At 38.9% G+C, this 15,308-nt stretch overlaps 1 protein-coding gene across 2 annotated transcripts in view; it reads left to right on the forward strand.

Moving 5' to 3' along the window:
- Window positions 1-15,308, forward strand: part of TRIO (trio Rho guanine nucleotide exchange factor) — a 244,848-nt gene that overhangs the window by 72,293 nt on the left and 157,247 nt on the right. For both annotated transcript variants that reach the window (XM_056483314.1, XM_056483315.1), the window contains exons 3-6: window positions 2,067-2,181; window positions 5,445-5,637; window positions 6,189-6,701; window positions 9,692-9,814. In XM_056483314.1, the coding sequence (XP_056339289.1) occupies window positions 2,067-2,181; window positions 5,445-5,637; window positions 6,189-6,701; window positions 9,692-9,814 (944 nt within the window). The remainder of the gene's footprint in view (window positions 1-2,066; window positions 2,182-5,444; window positions 5,638-6,188; window positions 6,702-9,691; window positions 9,815-15,308) is intronic.

Raw genomic sequence — 15,308 nt, forward strand, 5'->3', positions numbered from 1 at the left:
GGTAGAAGAGACCAACTCACCCTACTGCAGTCTCCTTCCAGGGAGTTGTAGAGAGCAGCAAGGTGTCCCCTGAGCCTCCTTTTCTCTGGGCTGAACAATCCCAGCACCTTCAGAGGCTCCTCATAAGCCTTGTCCTCCAAATCCTTCACTAGCTTCTCTGTCCTCTGAACACACTCCAGCACCTCAAGGTCCTCCTGGTAGTGACTGGGCCCAGAACTGGACACAGGATTCAAGGTGTGCCCTCACCGGTGCCAAATACAGGGGGACAATCACTGCCCTGGTCCTGCTGACCACATCATTGCTGATACAGGCCAGGATGCCATTGGCCTTCTTGGCCACCTGAGCACAATTCTGGATCTTGTTCAGGTGCTGTCAGTAAGCACCTCCAGGTCCTTTTCCATGGGGCAGATTTCCAGCCTCTCTTCCCTCAGCCTGTAGCACTGCCTGGGGTTGTGTGACCCAAGTGCAGATAGTTGTTCAACCTCATACTATACTGACCTCAGCCCTTCAATCCACTCCTGCCCAACCTAGCATCACCTGCAAATTTCTCCTTCATTCTTACCCATAAACACTCAACTCTATTGGCCCTGTCATTAAGCTCTAGACAATCATAACACTCCTAACATTCAGAGCTACCTTGCCAACTCTCCTTCCTTACCTATCCCTTCTGAAGATTTTGCAGCCATCCATTGCAGCAGCCCAGTTGTGCAAATCATCCCACCATGTTTCCATCATGCCACAGTTTTCCTGATGCCCAGTGGCTTCCAGCTCCTCCGGTTTGCTGCCCATGCCACATGCGTTGGTGTGGAGGCACTTCAGCTGGGCTGTTGATCCCACCAGTTTTTTTGGGGCAGAAGCCCTCATTCCTACATTACCAATCTCATGTGCTTGCATGCTTTCTGACACATCAGTATCTCTTACATCTTGACTGCTGCCTGGGTTTCTGTCCCTACCTCCTGTGAGATGGCAGACTGAAAGATCTTGCTAGTTCGCCATTCCTCAGACATTGGTGGGCTGCCCCATGCTGATCTCTAGTGAACATGGCTTTATTAAGTCTAGTTTAAACCTCTTCCAGTGAGCCCTGATAATTCCTGTGCAAAGATTCTTTTCCTCTTTTGAGACAGGTGTACCTTGTCTGTCACCAGCAGACTCAATGGCATGTCAACCAACCCATAATCAGAAAACCCAAAAATCTCCCAGTGACACCAGGCTCAGAGCCAGGTATTGATCTGATGGCTCTTCCCATTTCTTCCCTTATCACTCCTTGCAACAGGAAGCACAGAGAAAGCACTACTTGTGCTCCTGATCCCCCAGCCAGTCATCCCAAGGCTTTCAGGGAGAGACTTCAATCACATCTCTCTTGATTGCCCTTGGGCTTCTTATTGCAATTTCTTGCTATCTGCCTGAAATATGGGTTAATAATCATGGGTTTTTCCAAGGGCAATACCAGGCTAGGAAGCTTTCTCATCACATCTCTAACTTTGGGCCCAGGGAGGCACCAGGCTTCCTGAAGAAGTTGGCACATTGGGCCTTTGTTCTCTTCAGAAGGGAGTTTCCTATGACAATGATCTTCAACCTACTAACCTCCTCCCCAAGCTCTGTCACTAAGCGGAGGAGCTCCTCTGCTTGGGCACACCTCCCACAGCTGTGCACTCTGCTGCCATATCATCTGAATACTTGCCTACAAAGTAGCATAATTCTATATTTAAATTAAATAATAATAAATAAATAATTCTGTACCATTGCTGTGTCAAAAATTAAATACATAACAGAGTGCCATTGCTGGAGATGTCACCCTACCAGTCAAACTTGAAGATGACTGTAATATGTAAGGTTAAGGCTCTGGTTATTCTTTGTTTCAGTTTTTATTGTATTTGCTTTCTCACTGTAGGAACTGTAGCAGTATGCTGATCAATACTCCCAAAATCCAATCTTAAGTTGGTCTCAAAAGGACAGTGTTGGCATTTAAATTGAAATCACTTTTTTAAAGTAGTACTGAAGACTAGGTCTGCAGATTAGAATTTTATGTTATGCTGTGGGGTCTTCTAATATTTTTAATTTTTCAGGTGGCAGAGATAAGCGTGGAGGTCCCATTCTAACATTTCCAGCTCGTAGTAATCATGACAGAATACGGCAAGAAGATCTTAGAAGACTAATTTCATATCTAGCGTGTATTCCTAGGTAAGTGATCATCTGTTAACCTCCAAGGCTGTATAACAAAATAAATGGATTATGCTGCAGCAGACTTAACATGAGCAAATCAATACCAAGTTTTGTCATTTGCTATTTTCAAATGGTTTTTGGAAGAGAAATAATTATTCTGCCTTGTAAAAGGAAGGCCGCTGGCACAAGGGTTGGTGTGCTTTAGCTGGAAGTAGTTTGTGTCTTGGAAATGGCACTGCCGTGCCACATTTATGTTGTTGTGTTGAAGACTGCAAATATAACTCAAAGGCTTTCAGTACATCAATAATTAGAAACAGGCTGGTCATCATTCACCATATGCCTTATGTGGAGTGCGGTCAGCACAGGACTCCTAACTGTTATTTGTGTTATGTAAGGCCTAGTGTCCTGATACAGCACAGAAATAACCAGGAGAAGGGATGAGAGATTGCTTGTAAAGGTCTCAGATAAATCTGTAGAGTGACCTGTGAAGATACTGATAGCATTGCATTATCAGCAATTTGACCTGAATAGCAGTGAGCTATTTAAATAAATTGGCAGAAGTTAAATCCGGTGCTAGTGTGTGTGCATGTGCATATATATACTCCCATATAGATATTTTGTATTTTGTTCCTTCATATGGAACTTCACTTTCTGTAGTAACCAAGCTGAGGACAAAAATGATCCTAAGACTCTGACTTTAGATCCATGTAGGAACCTGCCAGCATTTGTTGCAGGCTGGAGCAATGCTGACTGTGCTTAACTATGTTTGTTGTGTGACCACAAGCAGCAGTTGTCATTACAGTTGAAAAAAATTCCTTGGACAACATCCCTGAGTGCAATATCTTCCATGTTTGTGTAATGTGCTAATTTACTAAGAGTCTTTGCACTTGATATAATCAAATGCCAGTTTCAGACTGAGAAAGGTGGTTTCATGAAAGTACCTTCAAGGCATCTGTCTGAGAGTGTTTATGGCCTTGTTTTTGTAAAGTTAAGTGGGGACTCAGGGGTCTTTTAGAAAGGAGAACAGGAAGAAGACTTGAAATTATTACTCTCAGATTTGAATGGTGAGATGTATTCTAGCCATCTAGAACTTCAAGTTGCTGGAGAAGTTAATAGATAAATATGCATCAAAATATTCAAGAATTTTTTTAGAGAGCATCAGGGCAAGAAACAGTCTTACTCTGGCAAAAGGTATATGTTAATTCAGAATCAATAGATCTAAAATTAAAAAAAAAGTTAATGCATGCTTTGTACTCCTTAAGCATGACAAACTTTTGAGAATAAAGGGAGCTTTATCAAAACCAAGACTTGTTTTCATACAAGTCATGTTTAAGGTTCTGATTATGCAACTCTAGCTAATTAGAAGTCCCAGTTGGTGCAATTATCCCCAAACTTTTGGGTTATCTGTTATTTATTGCAGTACTGTTACTTGATGTAGCTGAAGAATCACAGGTATCAGTTGTTTGGCAAGGGATCTAAAAGCTGAAGTTGACGCAATCTCACAATTTTACTGATTTTACTTTTTTTTTTTTAAATTTTAAAATACAGCTAAACTTATGTCATCACCACAGAGTGGGCCAGATGTTTTAGTGTAGTTTACCAACACATGACCTTAGAACAATCCCTAGAACAAATCTTGTGAGCTTTGGCCAAAACGGATTCAGCTTGTGAGAGATGATGTGGCTCCATGATGCATGACACAGCCACACATTATCACATGATGAGGGTCCACTTTGGACACCCCAGCAGATGCCTTGTGAGTTAGTGGCAAGCACTCCCTGTGCCATCCTCAGTTTTGTAGAATAGGGATGGGCTGAGCAGCACTCCTACTGCCATTTGGCCTTTCAGTAATGGATCTATCTTTAAGATAGTAAAAACAACAGTAGTTGGTTTTTTTTTTCATTGAATCCCGTGAGGATTTTAGAAAACATTTTCACCATGGTCAGAAAATTGTGCATTGTAGCCTACATGTATGCTAAGGTAGTTACTTTTAATATATTTTCCTACTGCCATTGCCATTTTTGGCATTTCTATGGGCAGGTGGGAGAGCCAGCATTTATCATGATAAACTCAATCATTGAAATGTTGAGGAATGTTTCTTCTGTCTTCTCTTCCCTATCTTTAAACTTTTCCAACTTAAAAAAACCCTCCCCTTCTGAGGAATCCATATTATTACTTCAACCAGGTCTCTATATTAGTCATAATCCATCTTTCTGCAATGTGGCCAATAAGGCTGAGTAAAATATGCCAGTGAAGCTTCCCTGCCTCTTGGACACTCTGAAAACCTCACCACATGAACTCTAGAATGGCATTTGAATTAGTCATATCCCTGAAAGTGACTCATACTCAAACAATGGACATTTGGTCTTATTTGATAGTCTGTTGGCTACGATGCATTGGTTTTGAAATATTTTCCTTCCTACGGTCATACTACAAGGTCATGTAGCAAATTCTGCTGGAAGAAAATCAAAGTTTCTAGTGGTGGTGGTGATTGTCACTTTTGATCAGTGGCAAGAACTAAATGTACAGAAGATATTAATGAAAAGAAATTAAATCTTCCATTCTCAGAGGGGGTGCTGGAGAATTTGAGTGTAAGGTCTGTCAACTTTTGGACAGCAAAATTGAGCTCAAATTTTGCAGAAACAGATTGATTTGGTTTTCTTCACAATCATAAAATACTGTGGTGTTGTTTAACTATTTACAAATATTCACAAATCGATCCTGTTACAGAAGAAATTGTCAATAAATGGGTGTCTTTCCTCTACAGACTCTAACTCTCAGATAAAAGGTTTCTAAATCTGAGGCAGTTTGAAAAAGTTGCAAATTGGTAGGTAAGAATAATTTGCCGTCTTCTGTCTTTTAGAGGATCCCCTCAATCATAGAAAGACATGAATATTATCATCAGTGAAGTAAGTGTGTGTGTGTGTTCTGAAGAGTTGTAATTGTAAATGAATTAGATATTGGTGCTTTAGGAAGTGGTAGATTTACTGTGTGTGTAAGGTGAAGGAGAAACAAACTGGACGATGAATTGTCATGAATATAAACAGTGAAAACCAAAGGAAAGATAATGGCAGAATATCAAATCAGCAACAGATACAAAGCTATCCCCCACAAGGAGTTTGGCATGGGGTGACAGAAGTGTCTTGAGAGGTTTGTGAGATCTGCTGTATATGGTCAGCTAGTCAGCAGTGAGACCCTGAGGACACCACGTTCATTTGGCAGTGTGGTGAGTAGAATGCTCTGTTGAAACGCTTGCTAACCTTTCCTTCTGTTTTCTGCAGTGAGGAAGTATGTAAACGAGGATTCACTGTCATTGTCGATATGCGTGGGTCAAAATGGGACTCCATAAAGCCTCTGCTGAAGATTTTACAGGAATCCTTTCCATGTTGTATTCATGTTGCACTGATAATCAAGCCAGACAATTTCTGGCAGAAACAGAGGACTAACTTTGGCAGCTCTAAGTTTGAGTTTGAGGTAATTTTCCCTATGGTATACAGATTTTTATTTGTTTTGTGGTTTTAAATGTTCTCACTAATGATCAGCACCTTGAAAACTCTCACATAAATGATATTCTGCCTGAAAGGAGGGGAACTTTAGGCCAATGGTGCTAGAAGGGATTGTGGTTTTCCTCCCTAATGACAAAAAACTTAGGTTTTGTCTTTTTGTTGTTTTAGTCTGCATTATGGTAATTGTGATATCTCCAGAATCCAGTGGAAATCAGCTGAATGAGCCTTGCTGTTATCCTCTTGCAGTTTTGCAATAAACAAAGTCAAAACTTAATCAAAACAGTAATCAAGAGTAGTTGCTGTTTTGTTCTTACATGCAGTGAGGTAAGAAAGAAATGTGGGAAAATACCTGCCCTGTCTTCGCTGATCAGAATTGATATTTGAAATGTGTGAGAAAAGTTGTCATGTGGACTTCATGAGCAGAATGATAAACACTTACAAAGAGAAAAACAAAAACTTGAAAGGAAATTAAAATTCATTTCAGTAATAGCATTTTTTTCTTTCCATTTTAATTTTTAGACAAATATGGTGTCTCTGGAAGGCCTTACCAAAGTAGTTGATCCTTCTCAGCTAACCCCAGAATTTGATGGCTGTTTGGAGTACAACCATGAGGAGTGGATAGAAATCAGAGTTGCCTTTGAGGACTACATTAGCAATGCAACCCATATGCTGTCCAGACTGGAGGAACTGCAGGATATATTGTCAAAAAAGGAAATGCCTCAGGACCTGGAAGGTGCTCGCAATATGATAGAGGAGCATTCACAGTTAAAAAAGAAAGTCATTAAGGCCCCTATCGAGGACCTTGATGTGGAAGGACAAAAGCTGCTCCAGCGGATACAGAGCAGTGATAGCTTTCCCAAAAAGAACTCTGGGTCAGGGAATGCAGACTTACAGAACCTTTTACCCAAAGTGTCCACCATGCTGGACAGGCTGCACTCAACACGGCAGCATCTGCATCAGATGTGGCATGTGCGGAAATTGAAATTGGACCAATGCTTCCAGCTCAGGCTGTTTGAGCAGGATGCTGAAAAGGTAAGGACTGACCGAGGAGACTACAAATGCCTCATACTTGATGGACTTGGAAGAAGTGCCAAGGGTAACTGAAAGCAGTAATTTTTGTCTTTGAAGTTAATCACTAGCTTTTTAATGAGAAATAAGGGACTTCTTGATTGAGAGGTACTCAGGGTCTTCTGGGGTAAAGGGCATGGGTTAGTATTTCTGAGCTGTAAGGAACACAGGAAGCTCTTACCAAAGAAAATTTTAACTGCTAAAGACTTCAAAGCGCTTGTTTTGTTAAGCATTTGTTCCAGACAGATGCTTTTGCATGCATCAGGTGAAGAAGAATGCTGTATACTTTATAAATACAGGTGATTATGGACTACATTGGTCTTCTTTTGAGTGATCTTTGGGAAGTGAGTGGCAGGCAGTCAACAAAGTATGAAGAGGCTGACATGGGGAACTGCTTCATTGATGCAGGGTTTGAGGTTCCAGGCAAAAAACTGATGTATCTCTTCTGACAGTGCATATGTCATTAACAGGGAGCTGAGTGATTTGAGAATGTTTCAGGCTAACCAGTCCCTTCAAATGAGAAAGCCCTGGATTGTCATGGAATTTGAAGAGGAAGTATGGCAGGCAGATTGCTTTTAGATAAGCTCAAATAAGGTCTATTTTCATGTAGAATGGTTTTGCAATCACTTTTTATTTACTTGTTACCATGAAACAAATACTTCAAGGAAGGATGCGGAATTTTTCTCTGGGAGTAGTAGTAACTAGACTGTGCAGTCAAGTAGTAAGTATGTTTTTTTGTCAGAGCCTAAAGTACTCAGATTTCTTAAAGTATTTTACATAAGATGACCTGAACTGCATGAGACCAACAGTCCATGTTAAACCAGTATTCTGCTCTCCAGCAGCTGTTACATGGGGAAGAGTAAAAGCAGAACAAACATATAAAACTTCTTCCTGCTTCTTCAGTTGTATTCTTCACCCATACTTTCCCTTACCCTCATAATTTCAGCTCAGGAACTTTCTTTACACTACTGTAATGTTTTCTGCTGTGTTTAAAAAATGAATATTTTTTAAGATACCATTTAAAGAAAATGTTTACTGGATGGATATAGCTGAAAATAGTAGGGACATGTAGAGAGTTGGAAAAAAGATAAAATTATTATCTATTTCTAAAATTTAGAAAATAAGGCAAGCTGTTCTTCTAGTGTTGCTCTTTCAGACCCAAATGTACTTTATCAACCTTGCAGCCACTTCATTACAGCATTAATTATTTTGCATTATAACATATCTTTCAGTACCATGTGGGCACCATCAAGATATATTTTGTTAATTTTCTCATATTTTATCAAATTGCTTACATAACTTGGGCTTTAAGAAACTTCTTGTGAAATACTTGAGCCTGTGGGATTGACCTCTGTCCTGCCATGTGGTTGCATAAGCTCCTGTCAGTATTTCTGATTCCAGGAATAAGTCTATATTAAATTAACACGTCTTTCTTTCAAAAGGGAAATATTAGACACCTCAAAATGAGGTTGACAGCAGCTACCATACCTAGGACTTTTCTCAAATTAGCCAGTAAAAAAAAGATTAAAAAGGTTTTCTGCTTGTGTCAGATTAGATTTCACAGCTCATGACTTTTTTATCAGTGTATAATCTGTATTTTACTGAAATGTGGGAAAGGGTGGGATCTTTGTTGGAAAGAAAAAGGGTATTATATGGAGAGAAATAGAGGTGTTCCTTTTGGAGGATTTGCTCAATTCAGTGCAAGAAATTTGGACTGGTTCAGGACGAAGGCAAAAAAGGGACAAGGGGGAGGGAATCTGATTGGAATTGCCCTTTAAGTGTCTGAAGGCAGCAAATTCAAGTGACCTAGAGAAGGATGGTCATGAGCAGTACCAGTGTTTGTTTTGAATAATGTTCTAACACATTTTCACTGTGTTCTAGATAAAAAGTTTAAAATTTTAGGAGTATTTGATCAGCTGTCTCAGTCATCTAAACTTCAGAAGTTTGATTTACAGTTCTTACCGTATTGTCATCTGCTTATAATTTAGTTTGTCATGGACTTGGGACAAATACTGGACTTGATAAACTGACTTGTTCTGCTAGCCAGCATATTTTGAAAGATCTTTAAATGATACTTAGTGCTTACTGGTACCGATTTTTTCCTGGAGAATCTATTTCAGCTTATCCAGAAAGCAGATGTGTCTCTCATGCTGAGATATAACAAAGATTTCAAGACCATTGTGAGCAGGTGGGGTGTTAAACAGCTTTTTGCTGTGTTGCTTGGTCTTTGAAAACTTTGTCTTCCAGTGCTACTGTTAACATACCTGTGTGCCTTCATTGATAGCCTGTTGTCATATGAGGTCTTTCCTAAAATTTGTTGGAATATTAAAATAGTCCTTTTTTTCTTTTTAAAAACAAGCATATTTAAAGATTATTCTTACATTTCCCTGGAAGAAGGTAACTCTGTGCTCACACATACTTTTAATAATTCATCTAGAAATAGAATACTTGTTTTCAAATCTCCTGTAAACTCCTGTAAACTTCTGTAAAAATATTAAACTTGCTGCTGAAGTACTTGATCAGCGTGAAAGAATTTATATTAAATTTCCATGAGTTGCCATTTTCATTCTAGGCTGCTAAGCTGCTGACGTCAACAAGAGCTGACACTAGAGAATGTATAAGTTTGGCAACTCAGGGCTGTGCTCCAAGTCTGTTTGTTTACTATGACTCCTTTGTAATAATTAAGTTAGTGATTATGACATTACTGTAGCTTATTGAGATAAACACCTGTAGTAAAGATAACAGTAACAGCCTTAGCTGTTTGGTACAAAAAGACAGGTTTCAGCAATATTTGGGTTAAAATGTACAGTAACTTAAAATAGAAAAGTATCAGTGTTAATATTCATGGCCTTAGACTCTGTATTCTGTGTTCATAGGTACCTTACATAACTTGTCCATGATTTCTGCCATAACAAATTATTGAACTTTCTTCTTTCCTTAATATTTTCATGTAGATGTTTGACTGGATCACACACAACAAAGGTCTGTTTCTGAACAGCTACACAGAGATTGGAACCAGTCACCCCCATGCGATGGAACTTCAGACACAGCACAATCACTTTGCCATGAACTGTATGGTAAGAACAGGGCTCCCTGCACAGACAGCACAGATGTGCTGGCTCTTTGTTCTGTGTTAAGGTAGAATTTGTAAGGACTTAGACATAGATCATTCCTTCTTGACAATTAATGCAAATTTGTGTTTGAGCAGTCAAGTGATAAAACACAATGGAAGAAAATAAAAGGTGGTCAGGTACAGAGGTACTGTGATAAAGCAACAAAACTGTTTTGACAAATGTCAGTGTTCAAAACAACCTCAGCACCTCTCAAATATAAGTGTCTAAAGTTCTAGAACCTAGCATGTGTCTTTGAATACTACCTTGGGTCTTGTAGAAAATTTCAGAGAATCATGTGTAATACAGATTTTAGCTCTTCATTCTGAAAGAAATAACTCTCAGGATCTTCTGGATAGATTTCATCTCAGACAAAAAGTTCTGAGAAGTAACTGAGCCTGGTGTAATAATTTTCTGTCATTTTAAGAAGACACTTCTCATTTTCGGCACAGCACAATGGAGCTCAAACAAATTTTTTTTGTCAAATATCATCAGTAGGCTGTAAAAAAAAAGAAAGGGATTTTAACTGGCAATGAGTGAAAACTATTTACTTTCGGTTTCATGAATTGCTATTTGAACATGGGGACAAAATTCTGAAGTACATTTTAGGTCCGTAGCACATTGTAGGTGTTTAAATAACCTTGGGAGTCTGGGCCTAAATCCAGTTCCTGTTTGTTGGATCAATAAAGGAAGAACACTACCAGTCTTGTTACAAATTAATATTCTTGGCAGTCCAAGGATGGGAATTGAATTAAAGTGTGGTTGAAATAATCAACTCTTGCAAGAGGGTTTTTCTGTAGAATGGGCAAGTGGCAAAATAACTTCCCTAGGTTATGTGTCTTGCAGAAGTAATGGAAGGACTAGTAAGGCAGCTCTTGTGTATGGCATAGCTGGAGGTAAGACAATAGAAGATGTGATTCGAGCAGGCACATTTTCTTCTTTTGCAACTCAACTCTTTCAAAAAGTTTAAAAAAATTAAAATCAATATGAACTTTCTGAAAAGAATAAAGCAAATGCTGATGAACTTCATAATTAAGTTATGTAACATCATAAATGGTTTTGACCATTAGGTTTGGTTCATGGCATGGGGACTTGCTGCCTTATGGAGCACCTTGTTGTTGTTCTTCACTGCTATGCATATGAAGTAGAGCAGAAAAAGCCACAGTATGACAGTAGGTGTCATTGACATGAGATGACTTTTGGAATTTAGTAATTTTGAGTGGTCTTCCAGGCAGTTCTTGGGATTGCATTCTAAATGTTAAATTCTTCTGTAACCCTGTCCTCATATTAGTCACTGTTGTACTCTTTTCTTCAAACTGAATGACTTTTTAATTTTTTTCCTTCTTTTAGACTGTTCAAATGCTATCAACAGTAGGAAGCACTTGAATGATGCAGCATAATCCTTCCTGCTCTGTGTTTGCTATTAGTCTTTTCCTGTTAATCTCTCCTTTGCCTTTAGTTATCAAATACATTAATTACAGGGGACTTTTTCTCAGCCTGCAAAATGTTTTCTTAAAGCTTTCAAAGTGCATCTAAAATTTGGGGCAAATTAAGCTATCCAAACATTCAAAAGGGTAAAAACAAAGTAGCATTTTTTTTCTGCAGCATAGCCCCCCCCTCAGAAGGGTTCTCTGCCATGGAATAAGAAAATGTAAATTCAGTATGATTGGTCCATGGTTTTGATTTAAGCAGCATTCAGATTATCTAGGTTTTATTTGGGTAGATGACAAAAGCTGTTCATACAGATTAGGGGCAAAGATTAAACTGAATGTGACATAAAAAATGACGTGAACTGATTGAATTTTGGCAGGCCTTATTTTTCATTAGCCTTCAACTGGAAAAATGTTGGGCAGTCTTAACTCCTGCAAGTATGTTTGGCTTCTCCCTGACCACTCTCCACATATGCTGTGCTTAACAAACTGCTGTTTGTTCACTCTTGCTGTCAGTGTAACTCTTCAGTAATCAAAGTGGATTTAAGGTCTCTTGTGTGCATACTCTAACACCAGAAGTGAAATTTAACTTTTAACCTATCTACAACCATGTAAAGTGATTGGTTTGGATAGAATAGGGGAAGGGAGAAAGACAACTATGTATAAGGTTTATTTATTGCAGGAGATTCTGAAGACTTTTCATTGTGGCCCTAATTGGACCTTAATAGATCTTGCTTTCTAGTCAATTTTCTTTAGGCTCACTTGAGGTGGGGAAGAGCTGTTCAAAGGATAAATGCTCCCCAAGCAGCTAAATGCAGCCTCTTGCACTTGGCTCATAGCTTAACTCTGATAATTGATGTTGCAGCTGCTTTTCCCAACACATTATGGTTGTTGCAGGGCACGTGCTCCCCTCCACAGCAGGTGCTACCCTCTGTCAATAGCTGGGTCTCTCATGTCTCCTTCCTTCCCAAGCAGCAGTTTGTTTCCAAGAGGTGGAAGGCAACTTCTGCAGCTGCTTATGCCAAATTTGGCTGAGAAAGAGGGACAGCCTTTGGGTGAGATGCCAAAATTTTGATGTGGTGTTCTAGTCTGAGGCAAGCCACCTGGATGGTAAACCATTGTGAAAATTACTTATTTCCTGTCATGAGCAGAAGTTAGTTACATCAAGGACAAAGAGGATTTGCTGGAAATTTTCTTGTAATGGCATTGTGCCATTTTTAGAATGTTGGTTTTCAGTAAGGACACAACATAGTTGGAAGTGTAAACCAAATGTTATAAAACAAAAAGGTAAAGAATACATCCGGGGAAGAGATTTAACTTTACTTTCTCCAGTTTCATTAGCAAATGATATATCTAGGAACCTTGTGTATTCCTATGGTTGCACTTCAAGGTAACAGGAATAAGTTGATGCAAGTCTTAAGCTTAATACACAGTGGTTCTCACTGCAATAAATCTGTCCCAGAGAAAAGCTGGATAGGTGTAGTGGTGTGTATTAAAGAGGGACATACGTTTGAGTACCATGAATTGACATACAGGTTGATTTGGCTAGAAGAGCTACTGGCCAAAGGATAGTTCACAGTTGCAGCCAAATTCAGTGACTTCCTGCCACTGAAATAAAAGTCAAAACTGTCTCTTTATAGGGCAAATAGATCCCATGTTCTATAACTGTAGGGAAAAACAAAATCTCAGTGATTCTGCTTCCTGAAGATGAGGATGGATTTTCAGTACAATTTTAAAGGCCTGCTTTCAGCAACAGTAAATTGCTGTTGTCAGGTCCTGAGATTTATTTAAGCAATACTCAGTTTCAGCTTGACGTTCCAATTTGGGTGACTAAACCAATGCTTCACTTCTCAAAACAAGTTTTTAGTACCTTTTAAGGGAGAAACTTTCAAATAAGGCATCATAGGAGTTACAAGTACAAAAATTACGCAGTTTTTAAACTGCAGGAATAAAGTACCCATGATTATACGATTAGTTTTTCTTGCATGCAAGAGTGAGAAAGACTGATTATGTGTCTGTCCACTCTTTTCCCTGCCATTTTCTATACATCTGCTGAGACACAAGACAAATAGTCATGTGAAATATGGGTGAGGAGGAGGATGTTGTTTGCTGAACATTTTCTGCTCTTTTTGCTAGATTAGATGGCCTTGCTTTCATTACAGTTTAACTGTGTCTCTCCTTGCACTGGGGAGGGTTAAAATGCTTGAAGAGTGATGCAGGCAAAATGAGACTTTGTTTGGAGAAAGCTGACACATGCTACTATTAAAGGATGTGCTATGACTGCTTCTTGTCTCACTGTTGATAGGACCATGATTAGAAGTTACATTTATTAACTATAATCCAAAAAGTCCCATTCTCAATTGTAGGCGTATTGCTAAGTTGATTAATGTTCTCAGAACAGACTGTTTGCATACACTAAACCATTTTATCAAGGTAGTAATCAAATCCTGAATGCTATCCAAATAGAGAGTGTCAAAGATGAGCACTGGTGACAGCTTTGGGATGTTAAAATAAAAGTATGAGCACAACCATTGAATATCCCTAAGTTTGTGGAGTTAGAAGTTAAATAGATGTCTTGTTCAAATCCACCCACAGGGGCTTGTACAAATGAAAGCATTAAGACAGTCAGGTAAGGTAAAAGTCACCTTAGCTTAGAGCTAGTGTAATTTTTTTCCTCCTCCTTTGAACCCCTGTGATTCTTTTTACTTTAAATACATATTTTTGTAACCATACAGATTTGTCTCTTGAGCTAGACTTAAGCACCATGTGAATTCTAGACTGCCCTCGGTTGTCAGGATTTGGGCAAATGAGAGCAAGACCACAGGTGTACATCCCTAAGAGAATCTTTATGGTGCCAGAGCGGTTAATGCTTAGACACAATGTCTGGATGCCACTAGCCTGAGAATAGACTGAAAAGGTAAAATGAGTTCAGGCTATTTTCAGCTTCTGAGGACCACTCCAAAGTCAGCAAGACTAAATAGAACAGGCTAAATGTGCAATCCTTAAGAGGGAAGAAGCAAACAGATTTTAAAAAGCGGTCAGTTACCGAGGTGTTAATACAGCAACAAGTAGTTACTGTCAATGAATCACAAACTAAAGAAACAGACAGTGGTGTTACTGAAAAGAAGCAAGTCATATTTCACTCTTGGTACTTATTGGTTGAACTTTAGATTTGTAAAGAAAATGCCCTGATTCAGTTGGTCCTGTGAGAGAACTAGGTCCAGTTTAGAGCCCGATATTTAGTGATGTAATGGGAAACATATACATGAAAGTGATGTGTCTGCAGGGAGAGTTTGAAGGCATGACTAAGTAAACATGAGTGAAAAAAGTAAAAGAGGAAAGAAGGTAATGTTGGTGTTGGACTATACAGTCTTGCAGTAAGATTCCTCAGGTCTCCATTGTGAAAAATGTAGGTAAGAGATCAGATATTTGAAGAAATCTGTAGTGAAATTATACTGCACATGTTCCAGTGCTGATAGCAGTGGTTAAATGGTTACCTGAGAATATTTTGAGGGTCCTTGTAGTTGAAGTTAATTTCAGCTTGGATGTTTCCAAGTTGATATCTTTTCAGGGGAATAGATCAGGTTTTACCTTTAGTCATCCTGCAGCCCTTATCATTGAAGTTTATATTCCCAAACTTTCAGTTTTACTATTGCTTTAAAAATGAGACCAGGGGAAATGTTAGAGAATGTGTAAATCATTAAAGGAGGTGTTAAGTCATACATTATTACTACACTATATTTTGGTTGTCATTTGTGTGTGAGGTGGCAGATGATTTGAAAATTCCATCTCTAAATTGATTCTATCACAGTAAAATAGTTCAAACTCACTACAGTCTGTATAGAGGTACCACTTAAGATGCTTATGGACCATGTCACTGAGTTTGATGGCATTTAAAACCAAATGCTTAATAGTCTCTGTGTCAGATAACTGCTGTTGGAAATCTTGGGGCTAACCAAACATTTTCTAAATGGATTTGGGAAAATCAGGAAATAAAAACTGAACCTTCTGGCCACCTGCCAGCTTTATTT

Source organism: Oenanthe melanoleuca, chromosome 2 (assembly GCF_029582105.1).
Source record: "Oenanthe melanoleuca isolate GR-GAL-2019-014 chromosome 2, OMel1.0, whole genome shotgun sequence".
NCBI classification, from domain to species: Eukaryota; Metazoa; Chordata; class Aves; order Passeriformes; family Muscicapidae; genus Oenanthe; species Oenanthe melanoleuca.